Source organism: Ylistrum balloti, unplaced genomic scaffold (genome assembly GCF_031769215.1).
Source record: "Ylistrum balloti isolate Yb309-2 unplaced genomic scaffold, AGI_CSIRO_Ybal_v1 Utg370110, whole genome shotgun sequence".
In the NCBI taxonomy this organism is placed as follows: Eukaryota; Metazoa; Mollusca; class Bivalvia; order Pectinida; family Pectinidae; genus Ylistrum; species Ylistrum balloti.
The window spans coordinates 1476134-1486882 of record NW_026782132.1 but is presented as its reverse complement, the minus strand read 5'-3'; the positions used below and the strand labels follow the sequence as shown (position 1 = coordinate 1486882).

The following is a 10749-nucleotide window of genomic DNA, read 5'->3' as shown; positions in this document are numbered from 1 at the left end:
TATTCAGTTCTTTTCAACATTTAAAATGTTCAATTTTAGTTTGAAGTGGGAGGTGGGGGTGCTGTGGTGCAGCAGAAGTTTTAGATTACTAAACATGTATTTTTCTCTTGAGAGTTGATGTATTAATTTGAATGATAATGCCATACTGATTGAATGATTTAAATGTTGAGAAATATTTAGCAGATTGAACTTTAAAGATTTTTTTTTCAGATTTTCAATGAAGCTGAAAATATCAATGACTGCCTTAAGAGTTTAGAAGATGGCAGACACTGGAATCACCCTTCCTTGACATAAAACCTTCATAACAGGATAGGAAGCTAATTAGATGTTTCCAACCCTGCAAGCTGATTTGGACATTGTAAACAGAAAGGCAGAAGTGATGATGATGAGAAGAAAACAAAGAAATCAATGTCTTAAGTACATTTTGGCATCAATTGTTATCTTTATTCTTCTTCAAACAAATATTAAAAAATCCATTTCGGCATACTTTTCAAAATCTTTTCCCAATACAGAGAAGGCAGCATGGCATCATAATAGTATCATCCGTAAAGTTGTTGAGGATTTTGATTTTCTGGAAGATAAACAATCAGTTGCTGAAACAGCAGAGGAATGCCTGATTCCTCATCTGAGATATCGTCAAAACCCAACAGGTACAAACAGAAGCAGGGAAAAGGTGGCTTGCTCCCGTATAACTCCTGTGGCTGGCTCATGTACCATAGCTAGGGAGATGTTTTTGGAATCTCGTACACTAGAGTGTGATTCTAGACAGTCAAAATTATGTATAATACAGGTAAATAATTCAATTATCTAGTGAAACATACAAATAAATATGTATTTCCTTGTCATACCTCACTATGGATGTGACATTAAGCGATTAAAGCCTTTTCTGCTATATCATGGAGCTATGTGCAAGGTCTTATCAATAGATATAACATGTAACCAAAGGCAATGAAAATAGATATAGGTCACTGTGACTTATGTTGGAGTACAGTTCTCCAGATGTAATTATCTATAATTAATGTCCATAAAACTTAACAAAGTCCATCCTCTGTGAGCATGCTCTTGGTAATAGTGTATCTATGTTCTGTTACAGTCTGTCACTCATCATAAGTCTTATATGTATTTAATTGTGAACTATATCCATGTGTTACATTCACGAAGAGAAGATGGCATTAGGAAAACAGAAACAAGAGCAATAGTACAGCATTGTATGATCATACCAGAATTTAGCCTACTGTCATCCCAAACATTATACTTTTGTCACCATGAAAAAAATTAACAAGCAGTAACAATAACTTGAAATAAAAGAGTTGAATTCTTTGTTACAGGGTTCTGGGCCTTACATCAAAGTTGAGTGTGATATTGAATTATGTGCCTTGCCAGTTGTTGTTGGGACAATCCAACCAGACACAGGAGAGTTACTTTGGCAAAATTTTCGGGATTCATTGTCTCTTCAGCAACACCTCACTAAAATGGTGGATCCTTCCAACTCAAAACAACATTATGGCTTCTGTTTCCTAAAATGTTTGAAGAAGGCATATGAAGATTACATGTATGATGTTATAGGGAAATACAACAAAGATGATGGAATTCCGATGTACGATGATATTCACTCTGTATATTATATGTCTCAAATGATGGTTCTACCACCAGTAATTAAAAATATAAAGAAAAGAAAGAAGAATTCATTGTTTAACATCAACATTATTTTCATAGATTCTGTGTCACGTCATCACTTTTTTAGGACCTTACCAGAGACAGTCAAGGTTATGGAATCCATCAACCGTGACAACATTAAAGAAAATCACAGTCCAATGGTTTTGGACTTTGAGCTTGTGCAGAGTATGAGATCAAGAACATTTGAATCCTTACAAGCCTTGTTTTCTGGCTATGTTGATCCTTCAGAGAAACCGTTTGGTGTTTTAGATATGCCTCCGGTATCTCTCTCTACTGAATCTCTGTTTGATCCCTTTAAGTCACTGGGTTACCACACACTGTGGCTGGAAGACCTTTGCTGGGAGTGGGAGTGGGGAATATCTAAGGATTTACGTGCTTTTGAAAAGTCATATACCAAGAAGAAAATATGGGAAGACCTAAATGCAGCTCTAGAGAAGGCTGGTATAGATGGGCTGGATACCACATTGTCAAGCTGTGAAATATTCCGTGTCAATAATATTAATGATCACTTTCATGGACCAGACACAGTGTGTTATGGTGGTCAGTTTCAGCACCAGTTCGCCTTTGACTATCTCAGCCTTTACCAATCTCATATGACTGACCTCCAACAGCGTTTCATCACTTTCTTTCAGACCAATGTTGGTCATGAGGACACTGGACGTAGAATTAAAACACTTGATAAGTCACTCGCCAGTTATCTAAAGTTTGCTGCAACACAGAATGATACAATGACCATCCTGTTTTCTGACCATGGAAATTCATATGGCAGTTTCCTGGACAAGAGTTTGGAGGGTCGTGTAGAGATGTTCCACCCATTTCTGATGATGGTGCTTCCACAGAGTGTCCGGAACAAACTCGGTCCTGATAAGTCAAGCTCTCTTATATCTAATCAGGATAAACTGATCAGTCTGTTGGACCTACATCACATGTTAAATCACATAGCGGAGATGGGTCAAACATCTCACTCCTTTAATACCTCAAATTACCACAGAAAATCACTCTCTTCCAGCAAGAAACCATTCCTTCCTTTGTCTTCTTATGTTAAAATCAAAGAACAGTTCCATGTACCTGAATATGGTTTGTTGTCCAGGATTTCCCCTTCACGGACTTGTGACCAGATGCCCAGGATAATGCCTAACCTCTGTATTTGTGAAGGTTATGAGAATACAGTAAAGAATGACTCCTATTATGTTATGTTTGCACACTTTGCTCTAAGTAAGCTTAACTCTGTTATCCATTCTCAGTACAGGAAAGGCAATCCAAAATCCAGCTCTTCATTCGGGAGATGTCAACGTCTTGTACTCCACAGCTTTGGAAATGTAAAAGCTAATTTTCGAAAGGTAATTAAATTGGATACAATAGTTAAAGGTGTGGTTTAATGGGATTCTTACTGAGATAAAATGTGATCATTCTGGTATAGCTTTGTGGTTATAGATACATCTTTATGATAATTGTTGTCTTTAAATTTCATATTTTATCTTGTAACTTTAAGGAAAAGTGTTGATATTCACTTAAAGCTTACTATTTATTTACTGTGATTACTTTACAGAACCACACAGTTTACATAACTATGGAGCTGTCTGTCCAGCTGACCAGCAATAGACCATCAGAGGTGTTCTTCGTAGCACTGAGATATTCCGTAGGGAGACCAGGGTCTTTAGAGCTGACAAGATTTGACCGTATCACTCCATACAGCGGTTTTAAGATCTGTGCTGACCCAGGCCTTGACCTCAATCTATGTGTGTGTTACCTTCAATCAGGTATAACAGATCAGCTTTTTACCACCAAAAGTATCCCTCAAAAAGCTCTGCTTTCAAAATTAAAGGTAGACTTTGTGGACAAATCGGTCAGTTGTCTTCTACTGTTGACCACTGATAATGACCATGGTGTGGTACTAGAGGCTTTCAACACATGTCCGAGACAATCTGTTAAGATCCAGATACGGATGTTTACTGCAAATCTCATTTTGTCCACATCATCAAATCAAGTGGCAGCCATTTTGGAACCATTTGATGTTAAAGTAATGGTGGCTGCGATGCAAATTAATTCGAGGAAGAATATCTCTTGGAGATACAGTATATCTTTGTTTTTGGTGTGACCATGTAAAGTTTTAAATAGATGATTTTGTTATATATTTTGATATACCATGTGTGTGTGTGAGACAGACATCTATAATGGAGAGCCTCTTGTCACTTTGTTAATTGTGAAGATTTAAAAGGCTTTCTAATTCGAACTCTTATAGTCTCACTTTTTTATTTTTCTCTTTTATTCTTTTATATCCTAGAAATCATGATGTCAGAACTTGTTTCTGTCATGTTAGTGAGCCTCCTGTAATTCTATACCATCAGATTTTCCAAGTTGGTATCATACTTACCAGGTAGATCTGGACATGTATATTCATTACTTGGATTCACAGACATCTCGAATCCTAATCAGATTCGCATTATTTGTTTGAATTGTAAAATAATTCAATATTTAAACAGTAATTTGTTACTCAATGTGTATACGTAAAGTCTGTTAAACTTATTTCTGTGTCATCCAAATCTTTTAGTTCAAAGTTCATAGTACATTGCAAAATTTTATAGAAGAAATGTAAATGTAAGTTAGAGTTTGAAATGGAGACCATAATGAATCTCTTTGTCAGTCACAAACTGATACTGTGTCCTTACCAAGTAGAACACAAATTACTTTCATGATTCATGTTATTGTGCCATATTGATTGTTTTTGCCTTGCCAATTTATTTACATGTTTGCTTTATCACATTTTTGTTGGTGAAATATATATGGAATTTATCAATTTTATAAACACTTATACCATTGCTGCCATGATGATATAAGAGTTTTTTATGTCATCACCAGTGATGGTACAACTATTTCAGTGATGATGTTTAAAATGTATATGACTTAGGTACTTTCATCCAATCAGAGCAGTGCATTATATTTGTTGCTGTCACATTCCTGTTTTCCTGTTTGGACCAATATGAGACGCAGGTGGAATAAGTTGGTTTCCCTGCAAATACTTCCAATATCCGCTTTTGTTTTTCTCAACTTTGGTATTTAATGATATTTTTGGAAGCCATTCCTCACCTGATAACCACATAACATGGTAGATTGAAGAATTTGAGCACAAAGACATACATTGTGTATTTTTTCATTTTTGTTTTCATTATCAGAGATTATTTCAGAAAAAAGATGTTTTAAAAATTTTGAAATTTCACAGATACTATTTTATATGTAGATGATAGATTTTTGTTAAGTTCCTGAAATCAAGGTTAATTGTTCAATAGATCAGGGTATATATGTATGGCATTTAAGCACTTTGCTGAATCTGATCTATGAGTGTGTTCTACATGTAGATCAGCTATTACATTCCATTTTCATATGTTTATAACTGTATTGATTTTTTTTAATATTTTAGTTGAGAGATATTTTGTGGAGTTGCTGTGTAAGTGTTATTTAATTATTGTTATGAAATTATGTTGTAGAGCATCTGTTGATAAATGTTTAAAATTTTTATTTTTATAAGCTCAGTGTTAATAAGACTTAACAACGGTTTCAATGTCATTGCTGTCACAATACAAAATTTCTTATACTATCAATTAAATTTACAATTATCCATGTTGAAATCTTGCTCAACTGTGAATGTTAACAACTGTACTTAGGATTGGCTTGTTGAAACTAAAACATTCCAGTCTTTTATTAAATGATCTATACTGGTTTTAGTTCCATTATAGATAGACATTTATAGGGTATTTTACTAACATCATTCCACTGAGAAAAAAGGTGTTCTTGTTTGATCCATGTGTATAGGCTGTATTTATGTTACCAATTCACCACAAAAACTACTGCTGCCGAATATTTGTTTACATTTACCATGGTGTGTAACTGAGGTTGTACGTAAATATTATGAAATACATGTAGCCTTAACTATTAAGTCATTTTATAGTAGAGACTTTCAATATTGTAAACTATTGATACATTTTACTGTTGAAATCTAACAACTCCTAAGGCCCATAAATGTTCATTGCAAACACTTGTTACCTGTTCATATACTGTTATACTCAGTATTTCAGTGGAACTTACTTTATACAGATTTAAGTTATGACCTGCCTTGTAATGGCTTTTATTGTCTATATAAATGAAGGGTTTACAGGCAAACATATAGTAATCTGCAAAGCTGTCATTTATGTTGGCTATGAATGCAGTGATATTGAAAGTACATGTTTACTGATGTTTAAATATTCTACTAATTTTGTCTTTTTATGCTGGTTCTACAAAGATTTACACAAAAATAATTCAATAGGGATGGTGTTCATTAGATGGAACAGCTGTTTCTGGTTTACTGTTGATCACTGTGTATCAATAGTTACATCATAATGGACATGTGAGTGATGTCATTAATACTTGTATAAAAACATATTATTGTCAGTAAATTTATGTAGTGGATTGGCTATGTATATGCAAATATAGCAAGTTAACTGTAAATTATCAAGCCCTTTTTAGTAGGTACTTTTGTACCATTATATCAGGGTAAGGGGAGACTACTCCATGGTGGAGTGATTTTGTTATCAGGGTTGTTGTGTGGCAACATTGGTGATATCTTATCCATTGGTTAGAATTATACTGAATTCCTGTTGGTGTCCGCTGGTGTTTTCTATTGATTTTGTATTATAACTATGTATTGTTATATTTTTGTATATTGTATTGTTGTACAAAGGTTTTTAATGTTTGTTAAGTACATGTACTGGTGTATTTTTGTTTCATTTTGTTCTGTTTATTTGAAAGGATTGCTATTTTTATATATGTGGTACTGTGTGATGATAATTTTTTTACTATTGTGTTTATAGATATAACAGGATGGTTTGCTTACAACATTTCAATATAAAACACAGATTTGCACAAGAAAAAATAAATTAATTAAACAACTCAACCCATATCACATTATCACAGGTCACAAATGACATATCAAAACTTTTGACAATCAAACTGTTTAAACTGTCATGCTTGGTAGCGCTTGACCGTACTGCTGGAGGGGACTATTGGTATGTTATCTTTCTGTTGGCCCATTTGTCACTACCTCTGTTCATACACACGTCAAAGATTCTGACAGCTCGTATTTTGGTATGACATTGTCCATTGTATGACTTTATTAGTCAGGAGATCCCCTCCCACAGTTGTCGACCAATCTTTCTCAAAACACTACGACACAAAGATGTGTTTTCCTGAAAGGCAGTTTGATTTTAAGATATTCATACTGTTGAACTTCGCCAAATCTCTCTCTTTCTTTTACCGATATCTTTCAAACTTGGTAGACTTAATAACCAAGTCATGGAGTTGTGTTTCACAGAACAGCACGACGATTCAAATTTATCTGTTAGAGTTATTTCCCCTTATGATTTTCAACAAGTTAAGCATGATTGGAGATCTCTCTCGGTTTTAAACTGATTTGTTTTAAGCTTGGTGGGCTTAATCACCATAACATGAAGTTTTATTTACTGAATGGCAGTTTGGTTCTACTGTATTTGGAAATGTAAATGAGCCTTGCTATTTCATAATATTAATCATAAGCCGAGATCTCTTTCAGTTTTCAACCTATTTCTTGGTAAGCTTTTTAAATGTCCAGAGATTTATTAAGCTTTCTGCAATCTCCCTAAGTCTTGGAGTGCTTTAATTAGGGCTTATTTTTTTTAGACCTCCTAATCTTTTGATTGGTAGAGAAGATATTCACAGTTTGTCAAGAATAAGAACGAGCAGGGATTGAAGGTTTCATTTAAGTGTTTCAAAGTTAGGTCAAAATCCGATATGGCCACCATGATTTCATTTGTCAAAATCTTGAAGGGGCCATGACCATTTTTTATACAGCATTCCTACAATAATATGATTTGTGGATAAACTGCCTGGCTAACTTTTTGTCTCAATATATTTCTAAATTTTTCATTTTCTACTTCTTGTGGAAGAAATGTTGCACTATAAGATGTAAATCCAATGAATTTGATGTTTTTAGTTTCTGTACTATTTATCATTAAGGGTGTACCCCATTTTGAATTTTTGCTTTGATCTTTGATAAAAACTGCTTTTCATCAATGTCAAAGAAGAAAGTGTCTTTTTTGACATGATACAAAGTTTTCCTCAGATGTTCTACCACAAGTAGTAAGTAACCTGTTTGACCTGTAGAATTCAGCTTTGGATATGTTTAGTAAATTAATCAAGTTCCATCTGTGAGATTCAGTTGAAACTTGCCAGAAATAATCTCGAGATAGTCCTGAAGAAGTGTTTTTATTTTTTTATTGGTCCAAAATCCAGCATCCAGCTTCCAGCAGGATCCAAAATTCAAAGTTGTTATTTCGGGTATCAAACTTTGATAAACACCTTCTGAAGTTCCTCTGGTGGAGTTCAGCAGAAATTTGGCTGAAATGATCTTTAAGTTAGTGCCTATCAACTGTTGTTACGAAAAGTAACTTCAGTTTTCTTGTAGGGATCTAAATTCAAAGTGTTATTCTTCTCAAGTTTCAACAATGAGATTCAGCTGTAACAATTTACAAGTGTTGTTAATGATTGGAGTTGTCCAAAATCCAACACAGGGTCCCTTAGTTACCTAAGTTCAAAAGTGTTATTTTCAGTAGCAAACTTTTTAAATCTTCTTAGTTCTATCAGGTCTAGAGTCTTGATATTTCATGTGTGAGATGCCTAGGTGATTGGGTATTTAAGTTGTGAAAATGAATGACCTTGATGTACTCTCAAAGTCATAGGGGTCAAATGTCTTCAAATCTTTTAACAACTCTTGCATAATAACCAGGAAATCCAGAGCAGTGATATTTAATCAGGATAAACAAACCAAACAAGTTTAAATTGTTACATAGCCAAAGAATTCACCTATAAGTGAAAAATTCTGTCAAAATTGTGTATGACATTTTCTAGTTTAATATCAAAATATATAGCACTTTTTTCCTTTTGACATTTTGACTCATAATTACCATTTCCATATTTGTTTTCTTTTTATACAATAAATCTTACATGTCTCTTCAGCATGGCTGGGACATGAGTATATTGTTCCAACAAGCAGTAGTCTTGTTAATAGGTCTTTAATATTAGAGTGTCGCATACTAAGATCAGGTCTCAGAATTACCATACACATTGTGTAGAGATATGGCCCTTTTGCTCACCATGGCATCACACTGTCTACAGCATGTAACTTTGTCACCTATAGGTGCAAAATTGTATCTGTGAACCAAAAACTGGAACCTTTGCTCCTGTGCAGCCTTGCACACTTAAATGTGTGATGAAGAGGTTCTGGTGGTGGTACATGTAACATGACAATAATTTAATACTCATAGGTTTATTTAATGATCTAGATCAGATGAAATCTTGTTTTTCTTGATTATAAATAAACTTATTACAGTAGATTATACATCAGATATTAGAAATTAAAAATAGGTTGTGAAGTAAACATGCATTTATAAGAAACAAATGAATCTTGGCATTTATCTGATTGCATTTTTAGAATTGCTTGATGGTTGAATATTTTAAGCTGATTGCTGGTGTAGTCTGAATGTTTAATGGACTGTATGAATTGAACAATTATTTGGAAAAAGAGAACTACCCGGTAAACTTATTTGTTTGCATATTTCATGACTTTTGTTGTTTTTGTAGTTGTCATCTCAAATGCCTCTGAACACAATCCAAAACTCACTAAACCATTTGGATTGTAGAATAGTTTTTAAAAACACTTTTCAATTTGTTGAAATTCAGGAGAAAAAGAGAGAAATCTTTGACATTTAATAATTGATAGCCATTCCTCAATTAGAAAGAAGTTTTATTCTTGTGTGATGGAAATGTTATGGAAGCGAGACTAAGCTGTTACTTTTCTTTCTGTTGTCAACTTTTCACCTTTTAAAAGTTTTATCTTTGCTTGAAAAGTTTAAAGTCAAACTTAAACTAAAACTGATATATAATTAGATCACATAGTGGACACCTCACCACATCCATCGTTTACAAAAAAAATTCATTAACTTTAACCCTAAAACTTAGGAATGCAGAGGAACATGATTGATTTCAAAGCTTTGCCTTATAAGGTAAAATTGTTAACTCAATCACATCTTGAGTATAATTACACTGTAGTAGGGACATCTGAACCCACAAAATAAATGACATCAATTCAATAGTTTTTAGTGAATTTGGGTTCATACACATATTGAAACAAGTAATGTACAAGAAATCCCAGATCAAATTGTATGTTCTTAAGTGTAGATATTTCTTCTTCTTATTCGTTATTGCTCATTATATGGAATTTGAAATTTCCTGTGAAGAAATAGCGTCAAATCCTGTCAAATCCAAGATGTTGCCTTAAGGCCATTTTTTTCTGATTAGTCCCAAAATCAAAAGGTCACAACTAGGAAGCAAGGATAAGCTATGTATGAACTTGTAGAAAGATCTACAAAGTACATCTCAAGATATCGTAATAAAAATGTTATTTGTCAAAATTCAAAATAGCCACCTGTATGTTTTGTTTTTCTGATAAATCTCAAAACTTGTAATGTACTTTTAGGCACTAAGGGAAACCTACATATGAGATATGATAATGGTCCATCCTGTTCCACTCCAGAAATAGCAATAACAATCTAAAACTGTCAAAAATCAAGATGGCTGCTTGGCTGCCATGTTGTTTTTCTAATTACCCGGTAGTGCTAAAATGCACAGCTTAACATCGGGTTATAGTGTAATAGTGATCATATGGTTAAAATCTAAAATGGTGACAAGTGACCATATGAAATTTCTGATTGTGCTTAAAATCAGGCATGAACAGCTGAGTCCATACTAAACTTGTTTATGTACCTATAGTTATAAGACAATCTCGACTGATATCCTGGAGAAATTGTGAGCACTGAAAAAAAGTTACACAAACAGACCATGGTCGTACATTGCTTAGAAAAACCCACCATTTGACGACCGCTACAAAACAGATTAAAACAACATTATGTAACTCACTTTCAATTTAGACTTGGCCATGATGACAAAGACAGAAAGAAATCAATCATGCAGATATCATAATAACAAAATGAAAAAAAATGTACA

General features: G+C 33.7%; 1 protein-coding gene across 1 annotated transcript; it reads left to right on the top strand.

Annotated features, from left to right (window-relative positions):
• The first annotated feature begins 325 nt into the window (after positions 1-325).
• Positions 326-3775, top strand: LOC132550201 (uncharacterized). Its single transcript, XM_060214234.1, has 3 exons — positions 326-790; positions 1329-3017; positions 3227-3775. The coding sequence occupies exons 1-3, from the start codon at positions 326-328 to the stop codon at positions 3773-3775; spliced, it is 2703 nt and encodes a 900-aa protein (XP_060070217.1).
• The last annotated feature ends 6974 nt before the right edge of the window (positions 3776-10749 follow it).